Source organism: Amblyomma maculatum, chromosome 3, assembly GCF_055883805.1.
Source record: "Amblyomma maculatum isolate TAMU_Amacu chromosome 3, ASM5588380v1, whole genome shotgun sequence".
NCBI lineage: Eukaryota > Metazoa > Arthropoda > Arachnida > Ixodida > Ixodidae > Amblyomma > Amblyomma maculatum.
This window is the reverse complement of record NC_139346.1, coordinates 170,620,240-170,643,855: the sequence shown is the minus strand read 5'-3', so window position 1 is coordinate 170,643,855 and position 23,616 is coordinate 170,620,240. Positions and strand designations below refer to the sequence as shown.

The 23,616-nt window shown below is 46.4% G+C and overlaps 1 protein-coding gene and 1 long non-coding RNA gene across 2 annotated transcripts in view; one reads left to right on the top strand and one right to left on the bottom strand.

The window, feature by feature from the left end:
• The window catches only part of LOC146196886 (uncharacterized), a 111,990-nt gene that overhangs the window by 86,019 nt on the left and 2,355 nt on the right, over window positions 1-23,616 (top strand). The gene's annotated exons all lie outside the window — the stretch shown is intronic.
• LOC146196887 (glutathione S-transferase-like) lies at window positions 2,515-7,781 on the bottom strand. Its single transcript, XM_084598585.1, has 2 exons — window positions 7,519-7,781; window positions 2,515-2,959 (listed from the first exon to the last, which is right to left on the bottom strand). The coding sequence occupies exons 1-2, from the start codon at window positions 7,779-7,781 to the stop codon at window positions 2,545-2,547; spliced, it is 678 nt and encodes a 225-aa protein (XP_084454711.1). The 3' UTR covers window positions 2,515-2,544.

The window sequence follows — 23,616 nt, the reverse complement described above, 5'->3', positions numbered from 1 at the left end:
TTTCGTGCGCCAGCTGCACAGCGTTCTCTACACAATTTTCTTTCTTTTTTTTTATGGGGGGGGGGGGGGGGGAGGGGGGGAGGGGAGGGCAAATCCCTTCATTATTTTTGCACGACGAATCTCATTCTGTTTGTTTTTTCCTCCTCCTGGTGATTCTTTCTGTCACTTGACTGCCTCCTTCTAGATGCATGCTCTTCAATTTTCGCTCCAACGCGACGAAGCCTACGCCAGATGTTCTTGAGAACTGACCCTGAACGCTGTCGCGTTAACAAAAAGTGCTCGCCGCGGGCGCTAAATATCCCAAGGTGGTCTGGATTATTCTACAGGCCTCAATTACGGCGCCCTTCAGAGCCAATGCGTAGCCCAACACAAGATTGCTGTGAGATTTAGGTCCGGTTTCGCCATGGCATGAAATATTGATTCATTTCCGTTTTACAAAGTGCCATCAGGTACGTTGCAGTGTAGCCCGCTGAATATTTTTGTTTCAGTTCACTTTTTGCTCACATTTTTATTTTTGTACCAGTATTAAAGCCGCAAAATGCATTTATTGTTTGCATTTTAGAATGTAAATACAACTCTACAGGATGGAGCTCCCGAGTTCTCCGGATGTCGATGAATAAAGTTGAGCTCTTCACGGAGCCCAACCTCTTCTTCTCTTTAATCCTCTGGGTGGGAATAAGGAAGAGCGCAAACTCTACTCTCCGGGCTGCAAACTAGGACCTAGTCATTTTTATGGTGATGGAGCTATTCTACATGTAGGGCTTACAAACAATAATATATATAAAAAAAAACATCGAAGTGGACCGGATTCGAATCGGTGGGGTTCGACAAAGACTCCGGGTACTCGGGTTCATAGCCGAGCATCCCAAAGACTCAGCTTTTTTTTTATTATTATTATTGCCAGGCTTTGAGGGGCATCAAAATACATTGCAAAAAAAAAAAATAAAATAAAAGCCGCCATTAATATGTCATAACGACTGAGCTACCACGGCTTTTTATTCTTAAACAAGGTATCTGCTGCGCTGGAAATGTGCAATATTTACATGAACGATTTACAGAGGTTTTACGAAACGCGTCGCAACACACCTCGAAAATATTGAATAATATAGCACATGGATGAGAGGTAAGGCATAGAGCTTCACCAAGAGAGAGTGCCACTGCGGTTCAAAGTCTGTTTGTTCAAAGTGCGGTTCAAAGACGGGGGCTTCCGCTCGTTATAACCAGGGTGAAGTAGGGTTAAACCTCCACAACCTTTTTTAGAAATCTTTGAAATATCTATCGAATGCGTCACCTGGGGGCATATCAATGTACTGACGACGGGTTTCCAGATCCTGGACCTTCCGCTTGGCCAAGAAGGGATGCTTCCCGCCTTCTCCTACAATTTCTTCGGGAAACTGAGCAGGACTTTAAATATTGACTGCAACAGTTTGACTCTTGTGTGGGGTGCTATTGCGCTTAGCAGAAGTCCAGAAGTCCCCGGACTGCGCCACAGGCACTTTTTACAGATTTTTTTATTGTGTCGTTACGGTGAAGCAATTGCGAATAGATTAAAAACAAGGATAATTCTATGTGTACCTGCCAAAAAACACCAGTCCCTTCGCCAACCCACACGAGAGCCGTCGAGAAACTACAGAAAATGCTGGTCATCCACCTGCGGCTTGTTTTCTTCGCTGGATGTTTTTTGTTTTCCTTTGAGTGCCAACTATGAATATGAAATAAAGATCTATTCCCGAAGCTGACATTTGAAGGCTCCAGTTTGTTAACGGCTCCTTGTTATTGTATGTGTGCTTTTATGTTATTTTAATTTGTGCGCTGATTTACATTCAGAACCAAAAGCAGTCAACTAAGGGGAACCAATAAGTGGCACAAACATTTTTACTGCAGCAACCTGGAATCAAAGTCAGAATAATAAGGCTATGTTCAAAGAAATATCAACAATGATGTAAAAGCAAACGTTTCATTTTACTCATTTTGGCGAAACCTGAAGCGCAAAAAAGACAGGGACATGAGAGAGAGACAGGAGCAGCGCTTTGTTCCGTGTCTTTCTCACGCCCCTCTCTTTTTTACTCTCCAGGCTTCTCCAAAATGAGCAAACTCCACCAAATAGTCCAAGAAACCGCCTTTTTGAGCTTCGTTTTACCTCATGAAGCAATATACTTGGATAAAAAAGCAATGTAAGAATGCTCACAATGACGGGAGGGAAATGTAAAATCAGTTATTATGCGAAATGCGTTGCAGAACTCGTTTTGTCAACATTTAACTCGTTTGCGATGTTACATCTGCGGCGGAATTCCGGATATTATTTTTAGATTCGTGCCTCGGCTTTGCGTTGTCTTTTCAGCTTCGGCGACATTGATACAGAAACTACAGTATGCGGAATTCAAGAAACTGAAGTTCAAAAGGCTAGGAAATCAGCACAAACGATGAGAGCTGCGGACTTATCTTTCTTGGCCGTGAACTTTTAAAGAGCTTTTTATGTATCTACAATTTCAGGCTTCGAAAATGTCAGTAACGCAGGCAATAGCGTCATTTTTACGAGTTATCCTAGGTGTTTCTCTCCGACGGCTTTTTGTAACCCCACGGCTTGAAAGGTCCCAGGATGGGCCACTTCTTGTACTTGTCCGAGGCAAAGTACTCCTTGATGTTGGGCAGCTCTTCGAATCTCTCGAGGTATTTGATAATGTTTGCCCGTCGCTTGACGGCTTCCGGTTTGAACTCGCGGTGCCAGTCGAGCGCTTCGTAGAGCATGAAGTCGACGTACGTCATTCTGTCGCCCATCACCCACTTCCGGTCGGCCAAGAACTCGTCCCAGGGACCGAGAAAATCGTCGAGCTGCGCGGCGTACGTGTCTAGGCTGTACTTCAACGTTGGGACAAGGGCTCCGGAGTATGGCAGCATCAGGTAGAAGTCCCGCACTCGCTGCTCGAGCATGTCTACTTCGATGGTCTCTTCATCATTCCTGGTTCAAAATCAAGAAAACAAAATCAGTTAATGTCCAAAACTTCAAAAAAAGGAAGAGGAATTACGACTGTAATTAAATTGGTCCGGCAAAGATTGAGTAGCGTAAGGAAGGCTGGAAATCCTGTCACAACAATTCTGACTCTGTCACCCACCTCTGGAGAAGAAGCAGAGAAATTATTCTGCGTACGATACGCCGACTTGGGCGTGAACATGAGAAATGCGATGTTTCGAACGAGATACAGCGCCAATAGGAATATATAACGTTAAGACATATAACAATCTGGGTGGGCAGAAAAGCGGTCATCCTTGTCAAAAATCTTCACGGGTCAAGGAGGATTCTTCCGCTGGACTGGAAAATCCTGAAACAGTGGTCCGAAAAATTTTGTAAGCGCAGTCGTCCTGATAAACACACCTTCAATAGTCGACCTGATAACTGCGAGCTGCAGCCATGGTATGGCCTAAGGCTTCGGATATTGTACTTCGGATATTGTTCACCCGGATCGTTACAGATTTCGTACCGGGCACGCATCCTGTCATAGAGCAAGATTCGCAGTTCATCGGAATAATGGGGGTCGGAAAATTGGAAATAGCAAAGATGGTGAGGTCTCGAATTAACCGGATGTGAACATAAAGAACAATGAAAAATGGTGAGCGAAAATTCAGTCAAAGTGCTAGCGGTAAGATGTAAAATGGAGAAAAATCCAAATCTTAATCTTCACTAAGCGAAACACAAATTACATTCGGGAGCATAATAGAATACAAGAGCTTAAGGTTTAGTGCTAAATGAGGCTGGATGACCACAGACTAGAGGAGACTGATCTTTGAGAAAAATTAGATTAAGTGAGCGCTTTAGAGACAGGGCAATATTGTTAGGAATGTGGATGAGGTAGGTAAATATATCAATAATTCTACAGATATCTCAACAGTATAGGCTAAATATTTAAGATGCTAATAATATAAAGAACAAATAGTTACAATTTGTCCATAATAAAAGCAGAAATAAAGGCAGCCTCACGTTTAATGCAAAGAGAAAGAGCCACTGGTCACGATAGCTACAGATTTGTTGAAAGGGGCTTGGGGTACTGCCATAGAAAGGATTGACCCGTAGTGCTTCATGGCTTCTAGCATTGCATAATCTTGGAAATGTGCTCAGTTCATAAAAGGAGACGTCAAAGACTTGAAAAATTAAACACTATTTAGTTTACTGCTCGTTGCTTGGAAAGTATTTACTGAGGTAATTTCCAATAGAATGGACTTATAAAATTGGACTTGAGTCGCCTAAAAAGCCCAGCTGGCTTTAGGAAAGGCTATCTACTCAACAATTGACCACATTCATACCATCACTCAGCTCATTAAAAGCGCATGATATAAATATCATATATTGTGAGTCTTCCATGGATCTTCTTTCATTTGTACATGCCATATCGTTTTTAATTTGTACATACCATCGTCATTGTCCCGCGGCGCCGGCTCCGGCACGCACCATGGGTTCGTGATCGGATTAAAACGCTAGACAAGGCATCGCTGGCCTTGCCGTCTTGACCTAGCCTTCTTTCACAATATACTAATTCCTGCGTTTACAGGGGTCACATTTATATGTTCAACGATGGAATATGTTCAGGCGCTGTTGAGACCAAATCAAAGGACATAATATAGCCTTTCCATAGCCTTTCCAACAAATTACTGCCTCTAAAGTTCGTCATGCACTCACACCAAACAATATTGTTGCCATGAAAATCCAGTGGGGTCCATTTATGAAAATAAATATAGCCGCAAGATACAAGTTTTGCGAGGGAGGATCTGTGAATATATTGATTGTTTGACGCGATATGCTCAAAAATTGCGTTCAGCGAGTCTATGGGCCAGCCTTAAATACTGGTTGGAAAAAAATTGCGGGACGCTCAAGCTTCGTCTTAAGCGTAGACGCAATAGCCCAATTAACATCACCTGGTCATTCCGCGAATGTTTTTAATTGTTAAGTTTAAGCTCGTTTCTGGGAGAAAGGAAGGCGCAGTCTCCTTCTCAGTTCTCAAGGGACACATACACTTACAATGAAAAACATGCCTTTGAAGATTCATATGTCGCTGGTTCGAGTCCTTATCACAAGCTAGCCTCCAACTTGACTATAGCAGATGGATGATTAAGGGCAGCGAGATGTAACATCAACTTGAACCCTGTACAAATGACGGTTGCGTCGAATTTTTGATGCAAAATCGCGTGTGCATTTTTTCCGACGCGTTTTTCTCAATTGTGGGCTGTGGCGACAGCGCCGCCTTTTGGACCGAAAGAGGTGTGTCTGGTATTTTGCGTAAAATACATTTTTGTTTTGCAGAATTTCTAGATATGTATAGCGTTCATAGAGCAGGGGAGAGTATTTTGCTCTGTCAAACCCTCTGCAACCACGCTTTTATTGAGCGATCAAGGTCCAGAACAGGCGAACTTAAGGGTCGTACAAAGTATAGTGGTAGTACAGGGAGCATATATCCTGCACATCGAAGATACTAGGCTAACGAACAGGAAGGGCGTCAGGCAAGTAGTCTTTCTCCTGCTTTATTCGCAATATATTTAAAGCAGGTATTTAAGGATCCCGACTGAGAACAGTTGCGAATAGGAGCTAGTGGAAAACACCTAAGTAATCTGCGATTCGCTGACAACGTTATTTTGGTAAGTAATACAGAGTGAAAACTAACAGGCCTAGACAGGCAGGGCAGAATGGGTTTCTGAAAACTGTAGCAACGTTCGACAGGCTCGGAAGGGCACTGAAGTTACCGCTGTAAACATCGAAGGGATGTAAGTAGTTTGAAGGACGTGTCTATGTAGGGAAAGTAGAGACCGCATATTGAGACTATAAAAGTGAAAAAAAAAAAAAAACGGCGATGGAGCGCATTTGACAGGGACCCTAAGATCACAAATGGCATTTTACATGTATCTCTCAAAGGAAAAATATCTTAGACCTACTCACCGGTACTATAGCGGACGCTTTGAGGCTTACAAAGAGGGTTCAACCTAAATCGGGGGCAACACAGGGATTTACGGGAAAACAATTATAAATGTAACGTTAAGAGAAAGGAACAGAGCTAGGGGGGTGAGGGAACAAGCGCGAGCTCATAAAATTCTAGTCATAATATGAAGAAATGGGCAGGGCAAGTGATTTGAAGACAAGGTAACCGATAGTTGCCAAGGTTTGGTTTGGTTTGGTTTGGTTAATGGGGCTTAACTTACCAAGGCTTCAAGGGACGCTGCAGTGAAAGCCTGCGAAATAATTGGACCACCTTAGGTTACTGCCACTCTGGCATTCAGCAAGAAACTATGTTGTTCTCTTCCTGAATAAAACACCTACTACTGCTGCAACTGAGGTTATTCAGTATCCAATGGCTCCACAAAGTACACTGGCGCCTAGCGTTTTAACTCTATAGGAACGTGGTCGCCGCGGTCGAGATCTAACCCGCGTTCACGGGCTTAGCAGTCGGGCACCCTGATCACTGCGCCATCACAACGGGGCGGCACACAGTTATAGGTTGGATGATGCGAAAGCTAGGGAAAGGGTGGTCACTGCAGACACAAGAGCAGAGATATGAAGGAGGCCTTAGCCTCGCAGCTGGCGTAGCCAAGACGATGATCATTATTCTGACGAACTGTTAGTGCCGTATGATCACCACAAATTGACATCGGCCAATAGTCTGCTATGTTCATTTTTTTTTTTGTGCAGTTTCTTTAGCAATAGCAAAAAAAAAAAAAAGCATCGCAGTGAATCCGTACCGACCGAGTTCGAACCAGGGTGCTCGAGTTCAGTAGCATAGCGTCCTAACTATTGAGCCAACGCGGCGGGCGCTTTCGCTCGTTATAACCATGTTTAGTTACTGTTAAACATTCGCCATTTTGTCGGCACCCTTCTCTTCCTCTTCTCCAAAAATCACCCTCGAATACGAGAAGTATATAGGAGGCGACCCTGTATTGCTGCTCAGACCTTCAAGCCCAAAGAGCCTTGTTTTAAAAAGCTGGGACGATGGCTTCGACCAATTGGGTCTCGGACTAGGGACATCACCGACCATCTGAGTCCCCTCTAGGGAGTCCACACCTCTTTTTATTGTGAAATAAAAGGTTTTCACCACCAAAACCTGAACATTGCGCAGCAAGTTATCTCATTTACAAGTCTGCTACAACATTTGCTTTTTGTTAAAAGCCCCCTCTTTCTAATATTAGGCCTCATGTTGTGCTCCAGGTTTCTCGGCGATCTATGTTCGCCTTATTTGCCGAGAAAGGGAACTTGCATGCTTCAAGCCTGAAACCGCACTGAGAGCCTGCAGCAATGGATGAGTGGCTTAAGATGTCAGTAAATTACACTTAGAGCCAAAAGTTATTTATGGTTGATTCGCCCGTACTAACGGGAGGGGTGTGGACGTATACCGATGGCTCAAGAAGTGAAATTAGGAACGCAGTTAGGAGCTTCGACGTGTAATAAATACCTGCATTATCCGTATATCACACGCGGGCCCTTTAACACGTCTAGTGACACACATGGCCGCAGTGAGACACAACTGCAAGCATTTCTCGCACCTCGCTGCCAAGTCGTGCTTCCTTCCAAGATACCGCAGTATGGCCAAACTCTGGGTGATTTTGACGTCACCGTCGATATAGTACGGCAGGTTCGGGTACTTAAGCCCCAGCGTGAACTTCTCCTTGCGCCATTCTTGAAAAATGTCATGCATCGGTCCAAACTTGTACCGCTTGTCCACGAACTCGACCCCCTTGTAGATGAGCAGGTTGCGGATGGGCTGTCCCAGGGCCCTCACGTCCGAGTAGCCAAGCACCGGGGCCATCTGTTCTGCATGAGAGGGAGCAAAAGTACTCGCATACGATTGGCTACAGATTAAACAGAGTTGAACTGCGATGCGTATTGAACTAAAATTTAGTTAAACCCGGCAAGGCTTTCACTCCTCTCTTCAACGTATATACTCGAGCTCTTCAATTAATGTGGAATGTCCTTTATATGGTTATTTCGAGCAGCTGCCCATTTACCTCATTTCGGCTTCGTTTATTTCCTTCATCCTCGAATTTATCTTACTGTTATTACTAGCTTAAGCTAGTATATTTATCTTTCATGATCTCGGGCTCGCTACACTTCATCGCCCCTAATATGTGCACATGTTTCGCAAATGCCGAGACGAGGGCGCATTCCTACCGACGTTGCTAAGTGCACATTTTAAGTATGCTAGGAAGGCCAATCAGGCAGGCTTCTTGCAAACTTTCTGGGAAACAAAGAACTTCAATAAAATAACCGACAATCTAGACCAATGATGGGTTGAAATAGCAATAACTTCTTGCATCAGACTACGAGGGTAATACGAAAAGAAAGACACAATAATTTTGAGATATCATTAAGAATCGCATGAAGCAAGCTGATGCGACATCGTGCTGGCAAACCTTTACCAGAATTGATTTATCTGGCCACGTAACCACAATTCGGTAAATAATGGCTCGTATGTTGCCAAAAGCGTAGCATTACATTGCGTTTTAAATGAGTGGCACGCTACGACGAAATATGCGGCGACATGCTCTAAACCGTGTGCCAGCAGGCATTTGGCAGAGGACAAGAGCCGCCTGGCAACTGCACGGTTGACAGGTGACAAAATTGAGGCAGGAAAATCTGTCTTTTCCTCTTGTAAGCGACAGACGGAATATGATACGAAGTACTTGCATATAACTGGAAACCTAAGCTTCAATTAATTTATCGCCCCTAACGTAAAGGTGAAAAGAGTTTAGGGCACATAAAGAAATAAAAGGTATTTCATAATCAAAGCTTTAATTGTTTCCACATTCGCAGTCATCGTACTTTCACGGCAACTCGACATAGGCGCACTTGGTTTGTGTGTTTTGCCGCGATTCGGGTTCGTGTCCGGGCGTCAAGGCTCCGAATCCACGAGATGAGGTGAACAAAAGGTGACTTTATACAATAGTTACAGTCATGGTACGAAACAAAACACCGGTATGGGGACTGAAAGACGCGCGACTGTATTCTCATAGCGACAACCAGGGAGAATCCGCTTCGTCCCCTCCGGGCGAGCAGCACAGCATTCGACAGACGCTCACGACAATATCTCTCGACAACCGGCAGCCTTCTTTTATAGGCCATGACCTATAAAAGAAGGCTGCCGGTTCAAGAACCGACGGTTCTCTGCAAGGAACCGTTGGCGCATGAACTGAAGATATAAAATTAAGAGGCACATTAGTAGGGCGCATTACAGGGCGAGCTGTAGTTAACGCTACCTTAGTCGACATTGGGAGAAGGATTGTACATGAACTGGAATGCATGACGTGAAGAAGGGATGACCGGTTGTTGGTTGAAGCAACGGGTTGCCATGACAAAAATAGCTGGGGGCAATGAGGCAGGGAAATGACATTTGTAATGTTGCTGAAACGGAGTGGCCGCTGTGTCGGAGGGCTGAATAAAGGTCGGTTGAGAATTGGTCTTATATGGGGCAGTGGACGCACCCTGATATTTCACCAATTCAAGGCCACCGTCATCGAAGGTCAACTGTAACCGTTGCCAACATTCCTCACGCCCGTTCCCCTGTTTGAATTTGAGGTAGCAATAAATTATGAAATGAAGATTTTTGATTATGATGGCGCAGTTTAGATGTAGTGAATACTGAGGTCACCATCTAGAAGTAGCAAACTTTGCAACTATTGTGCTTTCTAGGTTTATTTATCGAATACCTGCATCGTCTTCGTGGCATTACAGCAGGTGGTATAAACACTAAAACACTTGTAGGTAGAATGAACATGATGCACCAAAAACATACATACAAACAAACATAGCGAAATCAAGCACTCAGGGCGGTGGGAAATGCTTGGTTTGATGAAGCTGAAATGACTTGCCGAGATTGCTCACTCCACTGGCCGATTTTTCGCACAAAAAAAAAAAAATGAATGCCGAAAAGCATCAGTCCTGAACAAATACTCTTTAGCATTGAAGATGTAGTCTTTTCTCTTTGATATATAAGTGGGCGGTTTCAAATAGTCCTCTCGTTCTATACCAATTTGGCAATGAAAAATGCAGTGAAAAAACCTGAGACAAAGATGTGTTCGGCGATCCACTAAATCTGGCCAGTCGAGCGATCGTTTAGTAGCTGTCATACTTAGACACCTGTCGTGACTACCAACGGCAACCCGAGCTGCCTTATTCTGAAGTTTTTCCAGCATACTGATATGTTACTTTCAATATGGGTCCCAGTAAACGCAAGAGTATATTCAATCACGCGTCTGGTCCACCGTAAGTCTACCGTCAAATATGCCCCTAAAAATTTAATCTCTGTCGCTTTTTCTAGAACAACGTTATTCACCTTGTATTGAGTAGGTTGACGGGCTTTCTTTTTTGTGAAAGTTACCTGCATGCAGTTTTTAACGTTCAGAGCCCTTTCCAAACGCGTACACAAAGCCGCTACGACGTCGATCGGTTTGCAAGCGCACGAAATAGCTATTGTAATTGATAACCGTGTACACGATGCAATCATCCGCGAACATATAAAATGATGAATGAATACCAGATATGATGTCATTGATGGTATCGACGATAATTTAGAAAACCAACTAGCGGGTGTCTATTTCGTTCAGCTGAAAAACAAAACATTCGGGAGTACCAGTCAGTTCTCTGCAGCATGTAGACTTCATGTACAACTTGCTAGATAGTGTTCACCAGAAAAGAGCCAGCGAAGAACCAGGTTAATGTTAACAAACGCATATTGTACTCGATTGTTTCTTCCTGGTAAAGTTTCTAGCGTGTGTTTGAGCGAATAGTTACAATATACTGTGCATCTCTCTTGTTTGCTTCAGCAGCTTGGATAGTTCGCCCAGTCCTCTAGCGCGCGTTTACAAAAAGTTTTAAAAATCATGGGAACCAAAATTGATACCTGCCAACCAAAATCCGTATAACTCGTGCTATGGTCTTTCCAGTTGTGATGTATGGATGCGAGAGTTGGACTGTGAAAACGGCTGACCGCCGAATAATTGACGCGTTTGAATTGTGGTGCTGGCGAACACTCTTGAAAGTTCCTTGGACTGCTAGATCAAATCAGTCAATATTGTCGACCATAAACCCTGACTGCTCATTGGAGGGTCAAATTCTAAAGTTAAAGCTCAGCTACTTTGGTCATCTGATGAGACGAGAGGAGTCGCTGGAGAAAGATTTGATGTTGGGAAAGGTTGAGGGTCGCCGGAGAAGGGGTAGGCAGCGAACGCGATGGTTAGATGGCATCCTCGAGGCACTGCAGATGACGTTATGTGATGTTAGGAAGATAGTGAGAGACCGGAAAGCGTGGCGTGACATGGTCCATAGGGTCACGAAGAGTCGGACACGACTGAACGACTGAACTGAACTGAAAATTGATACCATCTACCTGATGTTTGCTCACCTTGAATAGCGTCCTGCGAACGGAATGAACATGCGCTGACAGACAAATTCAGTTTGTGAGCACAGCTTTATGCTGCATTCATTTCATTGTTCTGCGGCGTTTGAGGTCAGGCGTGCTGTCTTATCAGCTCCCCGCAAAGTCCCTTTTTGGCTCTTCTCCTTCTCCACCCATCGCCCTACCCCCTTCCTTCTAATCCTGCACGTGGCGGCTGCGTACATCCACCTCTTACATTTTCGTCTTATCTTAGAGTAAAAATAGATGAGAAACAACGGCTTCGTTTCTATCTCACTGACACTCGTTACTTGTGTTGCAGATTCAGAGTTTACGCCTTATCTCCGGGTAGAAGTGTCAGATGTTTTATTTATGGCTCAGAAGAGAGACCACGGGAGGAAAGTCAGAAGCCTCCCTTTTGAAAAAAAAAAAGAAAAAAAGACATTGCGTGAATGTCACTAAATCATGTGGCATGTATTTACTATCGTCATCGGCGATACAAGAACGCTAGTGGATTTGGTACTGGATATTACAGTACTCTACCTCCACCTGCCCCGCCCGGGGTGGCGCAGTGGTTACGGCGCTCGATTGCTGTTCCCAAGGATGCGGGGTCGAATCCCGGCCTAGGCGGCCGCTCTTCGATGGAGGCGAAAAGCAAAGGCGCCCGTGTGCTGTGCGATGTCAGTGCACGTTAAAGAACCCCAGGTGGTCGAAAGTTTCGGAGTCCGCCACTACGGCGTCTCTCATAGCCTGAGTCGCTTTGGGACGTTGAACCCCACAAACCAAACCTACTCTACCTTCACCTTTTTTCAGGCAGAGTTTGCCGTTCGTCTCTTTCTCTGTGCTTGAGTGAGTGAGTGAGTGAGTGAGTGAGTGAGTGAGTGAGTGAGTAAGTGAGTGAGTGAGTGAGTGAGTAAGTGAGTGAGTGAGTGAGTGAGTGAGTGAGTAAGTGAGTGAGTGAGTGAGTGAGTGAGTGAGTAAGTGAGTGAGTGAGTGAGTAAGTGAGTGAGTGAGTGAGTGAGTGAGTGAGTGAGTGAGTGAGTGAGTGAGTAAGTGAGTGAGTGTGTGAGTGAGTAAGTGAGTGAGTGAGTGAGTGAGTGAGTGAGTGAGTGAGTAAGTGAGTGAGTGAGTGAGTGAGTAAGTGAGTGAGTGAGTGAGTAAGTGAGTGAGTGAATGAGTGAGTGAGTAAGTGAGTGAGTGAGTGAGTGAGTGAGTGAGTGAGTGAGTGAGCGAGTGCCCGCTCTTATACCAGCATGATGTATTGCTGCCTTCAGTGCAATTGCGGTGCATAAATGCTTATTTTGTTTCTTCTTTCAGAAGCTTGAACTGCCTAGTCAAATATCTAGAAAGAAAGGACCAATGATCAGCGCCTCAAGAGAACAAGGTGGCGTCACATCGCTGTAGGGGCCACGCACAACATTCCTGGAATCAGAGCAAAAATACTTTTGTAACATAATAGCTGCACTTCTGCATTTCTTCGCCATTGTCTGCAGCCCCAGGAAAAAAGCGTCTCTGTGATAAGCCATCCCGGTTCTCTAAGTGTGGAGGTACGTAAACATGCTGTAGGAAATTTCTCTCGTGTATTTATCAGAACATGTCTCGCCAGTTCCTATCGTAAAATATTATCCTCAATAACAATACTCCACAAGGGACCCTCTCCACAAGTGACCGTGGCATTTACCACTCTAGTATTGTCTTGTCATATACCTGTAAAAGCAAATGGATATCGGCCATTATTTGTTTGCAGATGGCATCACTATTAGGAAAACTAAATATTCGTTAGTACATCTTTAAAGAAAAATTATCAAGTGGCCCGTGCTACGGTGGACGTCATCGCAGAAAAGAGTGGGCTCCATCGTGCACATGAAAAATCACAAGCAGTGAGTGTCGACGGCAATAATACTGGTCACGCTGCCCGGTTAACCACTATGTTAGGGCCAAAACATCAATGAATCGGACAAATTGTGTGCGCTAGGGCTCTGAATACAAAACAAAAATTTGGGAATTGCATAGAACTCCAACTCTCAGATCAAAGTATACCGCCCATGGAGATTGCTCGCGTGATCAGGCGCATCATTTGACATAACAGTTCATGAGGGAAGAGGACAGCCTTAAACTGGTCTAAGCTTCATTACTAGCAGGATCACCTACGATCATCCGTATCTCACCCTCAATAAAAGCGAACAAGCCCAAATTGCATTATCATCATCATAATATCTATATAAACCGCCATATTACCATTAAGCGAGCGCTTCAGAGTTCACAATAGTAATCAGGAACTCATAGATGCGATCCTTATATCTCAGAACACAAAGTATGATTTATGGTTGCAGGCAGAGCAATCTTTCTGGGGATGCGAAAGTTGTGGATTGCATACACAATACCAAACCACATTTAAAATCACTTAATGTTGGCTCCAATACCTAAATTTGTGCTCCAGGAACTGCATTAGGGTAGGTGCTAGGCAGTTTGAGACGCCTGCGAGAAAAAATTAGAGGGTCTCTTAGATGTCTCTTAAGGGGAGAATGATGAAAGCCTACCCTTCCTCTCCTATCATTTGCCTCTCATTGTTTGCATTTTATCGGCGTTCGTTGCAGTGCTACATATAATTATAATTAGTTTACAGGAAAGGAAAGGCGCAGTATCAAGCTTTCTCCGGCAAGTGTGAGTTTGGACAGTACACCATCGCTCCTGTCACGTGGCGTTTCTTGGCACGCGTTGAAGTGTGGGATGGCCGATGGAAGGAACGCTAGACAAGATTAGACTTCTGGTTGGTCGCTTCGAGTCCCTTCTCTGTCGACCAATCTGGTGCGCCGCTCGCGCGGACAGCTTCTGTCGACGACAGTATGAGCTATTAAAGGCTTACGCCTTAAAATCTCCAGATGATATGTATGGTAGATGCGAGAAAGTTGCAGAATATCCTGCGTGCGGCGTATTCGGAGCAGGCACGGCAGATCACATACAATCCAGTAATAACATACACAATTAGGGCAGAAAGCTCCGCCAAAGCCGAAATCAGAGATATGGCCTTTGCTGTCAAACACCAAGACGCATTCCGTAAAACGGCCCACGTTATCATTGACTCACACTAAGTTGCCTGTGATAATACGGCTGGTAGACCTCCAAAAGAAGCGGCAGGATTCTTGCTGCAACCCTTTTAGACGACAATCACCAAATTGCCTGAGCACTGGATCATCCAGGTTATAAGGCAATGAGGGGGCACATTAAGTGCTCGAGCACTTTGTCAAGTGAGTTCTTCACACCCCTTTCGTCCTCATAGCGAGCAACTACAGAATCGGTACGTGTTGGCCGTAGATAATACTGCACACCGTGCCAAAAGCTATGCCCTACAGTTGTTGTAGCCAGGCGATAAGTACAAAGTTACTTCGAAATATATATAGACACAGAAAAATATATCATCCCGACCCCTGCTTCTGTGTTTCTTTTATTTTATTATTTATTTTTAACGTAGTTACGCAGTAAAGACGTTATGTGGATATGCGGCTAAGAGGGAAGGACGAAGTGAGCTTTTGCGGACCAACAGTCTGGATGGCACAACAACAGTAGCGACAACAACAACAGACCACTGCTCCAATCCTGACCGCTACCAGTGGGTGAACTTCCACCTGACACTTGGTGGAGGCCGCTGGTTTATATTTCATTTTCTCACCCTGGAGCTTCGCAGCCACCAGATTGCGGCTTCGATGACTGTCTCCAGCACCAACACCTTCGGCCCCGCGTACTCGGCCCCTTCTGTTCTATGCTCCGGTGTGCTTTATCAGCAGGACCAGCCGGTCTTCAGTGTTACCGACGAGCAGGACGTGGAAGACTGGCTTTCGTCATACGAACGCGTAAGCACCCAAGATAAGTGGGATGATATGTTGTAACTTAACAACGTAATCTTGTATATTACACACGCAGCCTAGTTATGGCCTGCTAATAATGAGGCTGACATCCCAAGTGGGGATTTCTTCAAAGCCAGCTTCGTGAATGTCTTCGGTCGCCCTGCGGTCTGCACGCTTCGCGCCGAGCACCGTTTGCGTGAGAGGGCGCAGCAGACATTGAGAAACATTCACCAGCTACATCGAGGACGTTTTAGATCGGTGCCATCATGACAACATCTTGATGGCTGACAGCGACAAGATTCGCCACATCTTGAGCATCCATGAAGGTGCATTACAAATGCTTCTGGCTAAAGATACCCGAACAATTGCTGATGTTATAACCATGTTCCAAAGTTACGACGACCTTCATCGGCAACGCGTCGTCACTGGGCAATCCGAAATCGCGACTTTGTCTGATGCCACCGTCAGTTCTACTCTTATTCAACAAATCAAACACTTCATGCGGGAAGACGTTGCTCGGCAATTGTCACTACTTCCAAGCATTCCGCAGTCCACCTCAGACCTGGCTCCGACGATACGTCAGGTTATTCAGGAACAAGTTGCCGAAACTCTTCCACCCGCTCGACAACCAACGCTTTAGGCCGCTCCGCTCACAGCTCCGCCCACCCATGCCGACGCTGTCCCAAAGGGGCTTTAGTCCCAACACCTGGAGTTTCACTTTCCACTCCACTGTCTTATGCTGAAGTTGCCGCACGACAACCCCCTCCTATATACCTTTTTCTTCGTATGGTTCTTCGCAGCGGGCACTTTTCACTCAGCGCCGGGCGTAGTCATTGTACACCCTTGGCGCACCACTCACAACCAGCCAATTTACTTCGAATGTGGCCTCCCTGATCATGTTGTACACCTGCCCCGTACGTCTTCGATTAGAGCTCGGCCACCTATGCTCATCCGCCGCCCCCTCCTCGTGCGTCACCTCAGTCCTTGAGCCGCTCATTCTTCGCGTCGTCGCTCGCCGCCGCCGATGCGTCGCCGTCCTACCTCACCATCGCCAGAAAACCACTAGACGTAGGTCCGCCGGCGAGAACTGCGCTTTCGTCGACCACTGCTTTCCCCCCGAACAGTTTAATCGAACTTACTACTGAAATTGTTTGTACCCTTGCGCTTATAGGTACTGATAGTGTCCGTTATTAATATTAGGCTATGCCGCTTGCTACGGAAAGTTTTCCTTCCGCTTTCTGTGGTTCGCTGCGCACCGCAACTGCACAGCACATCGCACCGCTTGTTACTACCTGCACGGCTCGAGTCATGATTCAGAACGTTCTCTATGTGATTAATTTTATTGTTATGTGGAGCTGTTCTCACGACATTACTTTAGGGTGGGACTTTTTGTGTTGCCATCACTCCATAATTGATTGCGCTCTTGCCGAAGTCGAGCTTTCTCCGCTGTACAGCGCACCGGTCGCCGCTAACGTTCCTGAGGAAGCCAAACGTTACGTTGCGGGTGCTACCGATACCCCTCCATCAGCGGGAATTGTGCCTATAAACTGCGCCTCTTCGACTGTGCAGGGCTCTTCACGGCCCACCTTCCCTTTTCATATCGCGAAGGTGTCTTTCCCTGCCCTGTGCTATCCTTAGTGCACGAAGCGGCAGCACCGAACTAGCCATTATCAACGATTCTTTCTACCCACTCGGTTTGTAACGTGGTGAATACGTTGGGTATGCTGATCCTCTTCGTTCTGGACATATTGTTTTCATCCCGCCGCCTTCCGCCAGTGCCAACATAATCTCCAACAGCGTCAGTGTCCTATGCACACCTCGTTACTCGTCCCCGTCATCGATTCTGGCTGCCTTCGACAAAGCCTTCGACATTGCTCTCTCTCCTGGTCAATACCCCAAACTGCTGGACTTGCTGAACCGATTCCGTACTTCTTTTGGCATCCAGCAGCCATCTTTGGGTCGGACATTAACTGTGGCCCATCACATCTACACTGGTACGCAAGCCCCATTACGCCAACGTCCTTATCATGTCTCAACCTCAGAGCGCCGCATTATTGATGAGCAAGTCGACGAGATGCGAGAGACTTCCCCTGATACCCTGATATTCATCCCAGGTCCACTCGGTCTTCACTGACTGATACGAGCAGCCCGGACAACACGGAGAAGCCGCGGGAGCGAGGAGAGGCCTCTGGTATTTCACATAACGGCTCAGTAAAATAAGATGCTCAAAAACAGTGGTGTCATAAGTACAGTCTACCAACAAGCAAATGACATGAAGTAACCAGGTATGACTGTATGTAGTTTAACTTCAAGCCTCTGCTTTTCTGCCAGCCAATGTATGGTTTAGAATGAGGGATTACAGACTAATTCTGTTCGTTCGAGGGCTGTTACGACCAAGCATCCGCAATTGCGCGCTCTATTGTTCGCCTGTGGGCATGGATAAGTTTTGTGAATATGTGGTGATGGTCCAATGGCTCTAAGTGAGCCTGTTTCCAGGAATCCTGTTTTGTAAGCATGTTTTGCTTTGTGGACAACCTGCAAATGCCAAATTGACCCTGTCAAGAGAACGTCTGGAAAAACACAAAGAAACGTCCCCCTGCGGGAAATAGCAGGAAGTGCTTTCTTTCTTTTGTTCACCCTTCCAGTCGAGAAGTGCTATCCTCCAGTGATGAATGCCTCCTATCCAAAGGAGACGACAGAGTGACATGTCCGCTGACGTGCAGGACAAGAAAGGAGCATGACTCATACGGCCATTAAGTGATTTCCCGGGAATGCAGGAAAGATTTGCAATTGTCGAAAAGGGACCATGTTGGGAGCCCTATGCGGCGCCACGTGCACTCGGGTTTCTGAGAAGTAAAACCCCTTGTCAGAACCAGCCTGTGGTTTCTTTGCTGAAGAATAGAAATGTACCTCCTCTCCTCGCCGTTCCCAAGCTTTTCCCGCCAACAAGTGATCACGCCCAACGAATGAATGCCGGACCAGTCAGTGCTTCAGACCATCAGTGCAGTGATGTGTTCGATTGGATGCCGATACCTGAGGGGCGTGCCCTGGATTTGGTTGGTCAGCATCTTCAGAGAGGGGCTGGACATAAGGGGGTTTTTAAGGACGCTGCAGAGCACGAAATGTCGCTCTGGGCCCTGGGTAAACGGCTCATCCAGTCGCTTCTCGCTATGAACTCTTAACGCTTGCCATTTTGCTGATGTACCCTTCTTTTTCGTGTAAATAATCTTGTAAATAAGTTTCTCAAAGTGCCAGTAAACCTGCTTGTACATATTTCACCAACTTCGAAGATTCAATCCTACTTCAACCCCGAGTCTCTGCACGCTACCAAGTGAAGGCCGGGTCGACGTAGCCCCAGCGTCACGACAACTGGTGGCAGCGGTGGGATCTGAATCTACAAGCCACAACATCTGATGATTGGAGGTGGATCTGAAGCTACAAGCCACAACATCTGGTGATCGGAGGTGGCATCTCAAGCAACAAGCAGGCGCAACAATCGGCCAACAAGAGAGCAGCTCGGAACATCGATCGCATGTGTGGGTGAGTGCTTGGCTTTTCTTCTGATGTGGACCAGGTTCTAGAACAGGGTTAGATTTTAGAACTGGTAAAAAGTGTTGAAACGCCTTGAGGTTTGGTAGTTTGCACTGTTGTTTTGGAAGTAGCCGACACTCGGAGCGATCATGGACCTACAAAAGCTGCAGAAACCGGAACTGTTGCAATTGTGTGAGGAATTGGGAATTGATACAAGTGGTTTGGCACGAAAACCTTTGATTATAAAGGCAATCACAGATTTGGGAACCGATGATGAGGAGCTCAGTGAAGCATGGAACCTCATCGGTCAAAAAAAGGAGCAGCTCAGACAGCAGAAAGAGCGGGAAAAAGAGGAAAAGGAGCGGGAAAAAGAGGAAAAGGAGCGCGAACGTGAGAGGGAAAGAGAGGCAAAGAAGCTAGACATTGAGCTCCGGAAATTAGAACTAGAGTTGAGCAAGAGGTCGGGCGATTGTCCCCAGCTAGCGGTACCTCGTCTCAACAAGGAGGCAGATTTCAAGATGTCAAAGTACATGCAGCCATATGTGATATCAGGGGATATCGGTCTGTATCTGGCTAACTTTGAGCGAACTTGCGAAAAACTGTCCTTCCAGCGAGACACTTGGTCTCAGAGATTATTGACGGTTCTGCCCTGCGAGGCAGCGGAGGTTGTCGCGCGGCTAAGCAAGGAGGACGCGGACAACTACGAGAAGGTCAAAGCTTGCCTTCTGAGAAAGTATAGGCTTAGCGCCGAGGCGTTCAGACAACGTTTTCGGAAAGCTACTAAGTCCAGGGACGAGAGTTACCCTGAATTCCTGTACAATTTAAGAGTAAATTTGGGCGAGTGGCTAAAGAGCACAGATTCCTACAGTGATAGGGACGCTGTAGTCGAGCGAATTCTTTTGGAGCAGTTTTATAACTGCCTCCCAGAAAAAGAAAGAAATTGGTTACAGGACCGAGGCGAAATTAAGTCGGCAACTGAAGCTGCCGAACTTATTGAGGAGTATGCTTCGCGCCGACAATTCAGCAACCCAGCAGTGGATAGGCCCCGCAATCCCAAGTTCAGTGTGAAAAACCGTCAGGAAAGGCACTTTGCTAGAGTTGGAAACGAAGAAATGAAGGTTTCTTCAGGCAAATTCCCTAGAAAGGACGGCAGTGAGAAAAGTGGGGAAGTGACCAACGTGCAGAACACAAAGAATAAGCTTGAGGCTAGGAAGCCGCTCACATGCTTTAGGTGTAATGAGCAGGGTCACATTGCCGTCAACTGCCGGAAAGAAAAGATTGCTTTCTCGTATGTCAGGGACTGCGATGAAAATATGCAGCTTTTAGAACCCTACCTGCATGACCTAGTAGTCAACGGGAAGCCTTGCAAGGTACTGCGCGATTCGGCCGCAACGATGGATGTTGTCCATCCGGCGTATGTATCGCCTTCCGACTATACAGGACAGTGTGCATGGATCCGACAGGTAGTTGAGGAACAGAGTGTGTGCTTGCCGATCGCGAACGTGGTCATCGAGGGCCCTTTCGGCAAGTTAACAACCGAGGCTGCCGTTTCAGGAAAGCTTCCTAAGTGCTATCCGTATTTGTTCTCCAACAAATCGGACATGTTACTGCGAAAGAGGGGCATCCTTTTCGGAGACAGAGTTGTGCCAGCCTTAACACGTTCAAAGGCGCGAGAACTAGCTACACTGCTAATTCCAGAAAAATCCACAGCGGAGGAAACGGCAGTTAAAACAGTGGTAAATGCGGAAGATAGCAGGTCAGAAAACTTTGAGAGCGAGGCATCTCAGATATGTCAACTTGAAAGTGAGCTTGATGAGACGCGGAATGAGGACGTTCTTGAGAGTAACCTCTTGCCGCCAGTGTCTAGTAATCTCACGAGACTTCTAAGTGTAACCCGAGAGGACTTAGCTATGGAGCAAGCCAATGATCCCAAGAATAAGCTCGAAGTACAGTGGGAAGGACCTGCTAAAGTCGTTGCAGAGCTTTCTGACACTAACTACGCAGTGAAAATCCCCGATAGGCGTAAAGCAGTGCGCATTTATCATTGCAATCTTATGAAGCCTTATGTGCAGAGGGAAGCCGTGGTAAATCTAACGTTAAACCTTCCCGAGGAGATGGGGGACAACTTGATTTGCCTCAGCGGAAAAGGAAGCAACGCTCAGGAGCTTCTCAAAAAGACGGAGCAGAGAGGAGAACTAAAGAAATCCCAGCTGTCCGATCTGGGCGAGATAATAACAGAGTTTGAGGCCTGCTTCGTGGACAGGCCAGGCAGAACTGATTTGACTGAGCACGATATTGAGCTGACTTCAGACGTGCCAGTGCGATCAAGGTGCTACCGATTTTCTCCAAGGCAAAGAGAAATTCTGGATAGGGAAGTAACTCGCATGCTGGAATTGGGAGTAATAAAACCCTCGGAAAGCGATTATGCTTCGCCTATGATCTTAGTAGAAGCTCCAGGTAAAGACCCTAGGCCTGTGGTACACTACCGAAAGCTAAATTCTCTCACCAGGGATCAAGTGTATCCTATTCCGAATATTGAGGAGAGAGTAGAACAGGTCAGTAGAGCGGCATATGTGACTACGCTGGACCTTACTCGAGGATATTGGCAAGTACCGCTCACTGAACGCGCCAGCAGATACGCGGCTTTCGTCACTCCGACGGGCAGCTACCAGCCAACAATGATGAGTTTCGGGCTCAAAAATGCTCCATTTTGTTTTTCACGACTCATGGATAGGGTTTTAAAGGGGTGTGAAACATTCGCGGTGCCTTATTTAGACGACATTGCGGTTTTTTCCGACTCATGGGCGGACCATATGGTACATCTAAGAGCTGTACTGAGCCTTTTGCGTCAAGCTGGACTAACCGTAAAGGCCGAGAAATGTTGCCTGGCAAGGGCGACCGTGGACTACTTGGGTCACAATGTAGGTCAAGGTTTCAGGAAACCCAGCGAGATTAAGATTTCTGCGGTAGCAGACTATCCGCGGCCGAGCACGAAGACGGAAATTCGAGCATTCCTAGGTCTGACTGGGTACTACAATCACTACATCCCTAACTATTCAGCTTTGGCTAGCCCTCTGACCGACGCTCTCCGCAGGACAGAACCGACAAATGTAGTCTGGGACGAACAAAAGGAAGCCTCCTTCGTAAACCTGAAGGCTGTGCTGATTAGCCGTCCGGTATTGCGAGCTCCAGACTATGGCCGAGAATTCACGGTCCAGTGTGATGCCAGTGATCGAGGGTTAGGTGCTGTTCTCTGCCAGAGAGATGACGACGGTAATGAGCACCCCGTGCTCTACTTGAGCAGAAAACTGAGTTCTAGAGAGAGGGCTTATTGCGCGTCAGAGAAAGAGTGCGCTTGCATTGTATGGGCCATTCAAAAATTGCAGTGCTATCTTGGAGGGGCCAAATTCACCGTAGAGACGGACCATTGTCCCCTGGCTTGGCTGCAAACTGCGACATCGAAGAACAGTCGCCTTCTTAGGTGGAGCTTGATTTTACAGCAGTACAATTTTGAAATAAGATACAAAAAGGGGAGGTTAAATGGGAATGCGGACGCGCTTAGCCGCTCTTTCTAAGCGGTCCGAGATGTTCCTCACCATGTATCCAAATTGATAATCAGGTTTTTTTTTTTTTTTCGTGCGCTTGTATATGTGTGGCTATGTAAAGCAGCACGTTTGGTTTTCTAGGAATACGTGGGTCCTGAACGTCTTGAGAGTGGGCTTTTCTCGAACAACAATGGCAGTTTTCTTTTGACCTGGTCTCTTCAGACGGGAGCCGAGTGCTTGCTTCGACATGTGGTTGAGTTTCAGACAGCTCGAGCAATTTGGCCTACAACAATCAAGACAACGCGACAAGCAACAGCGAGCTTCAAGCGTTCACGTGCAGACCATTAAGTCGTCTCTTCATGCAGCAGCTGGGACTGCTGCCCTCCGAGACTCTTCTGGCGGGGGAGGAGGCTGTTACGACCAAGCATCCGCAATTGCGCGCTCTATTGTTCGCCTGTGGGCATGGATAAGTTTTGTGAATATGTGGTGATGGTCCAATGGCTCTAAGTGAGCCTGTTTCCAGGAATCCTGTTTTGTAAGCATGTTTTGCTTTGTGGACAACCTGCAAATGCCAAATTGACCCTGTCAAGAGAACGTCTGGAAAAACACAAAGAAACGTCCCCCTGCGGGAAATAGCAGGAAGTGCTTTCTTTCTTTTGTTCACCCTTCCAGTCGAGAAGTGCTATCCTCCAGTGATGAATGCCTCCTATCCAAAGGAGACGACAGAGTGACATGTCCGCTGACGTGCAGGACAAGAAAGGAGCATGACTCATACGGCCATTAAGTGATTTCCCGGGAATGCAGGAAAGATTTGCAATTGTCGAAAAGGGACCATGTTGGGAGCCCTATGCGGCGCCACGTGCACTCGGGTTTCTGAGAAGTAAAACCCCTTGTCAGAACCAGCCTGTGGTTTCTTTGCTGAAGAATAGAAATGTACCTCCTCTCCTCGCCGTTCCCAAGCTTTTCCCGCCAACAAGTGATCACGCCCAACGAATGAATGCCGGACCAGTCAGTGCTTCAGACCATCAGTGCAGTGATGTGTTCGATTGGATGCCGATACCTGAGGGGCGTGCCCTGGATTTGGTTGGTCAGCATCTTCAGAGAGGGGCTGGACATAAGGGGGTTTTTAAGGACGCTGCAGAGCACGAAATGTCGCTCTGGGCCCTGGGTAAACGGCTCATCCAGTCGCTTCTCGCTATGAACTCTTAACGCTTGCCATTTTGCTGATGTACCCTTCTTTTTCGTGTAAATAATCTTGTAAATAAGTTTCTCAAAGTGCCAGTAAACCTGCTTGTACATATTTCACCAACTTCGAAGATTCAATCCTACTTC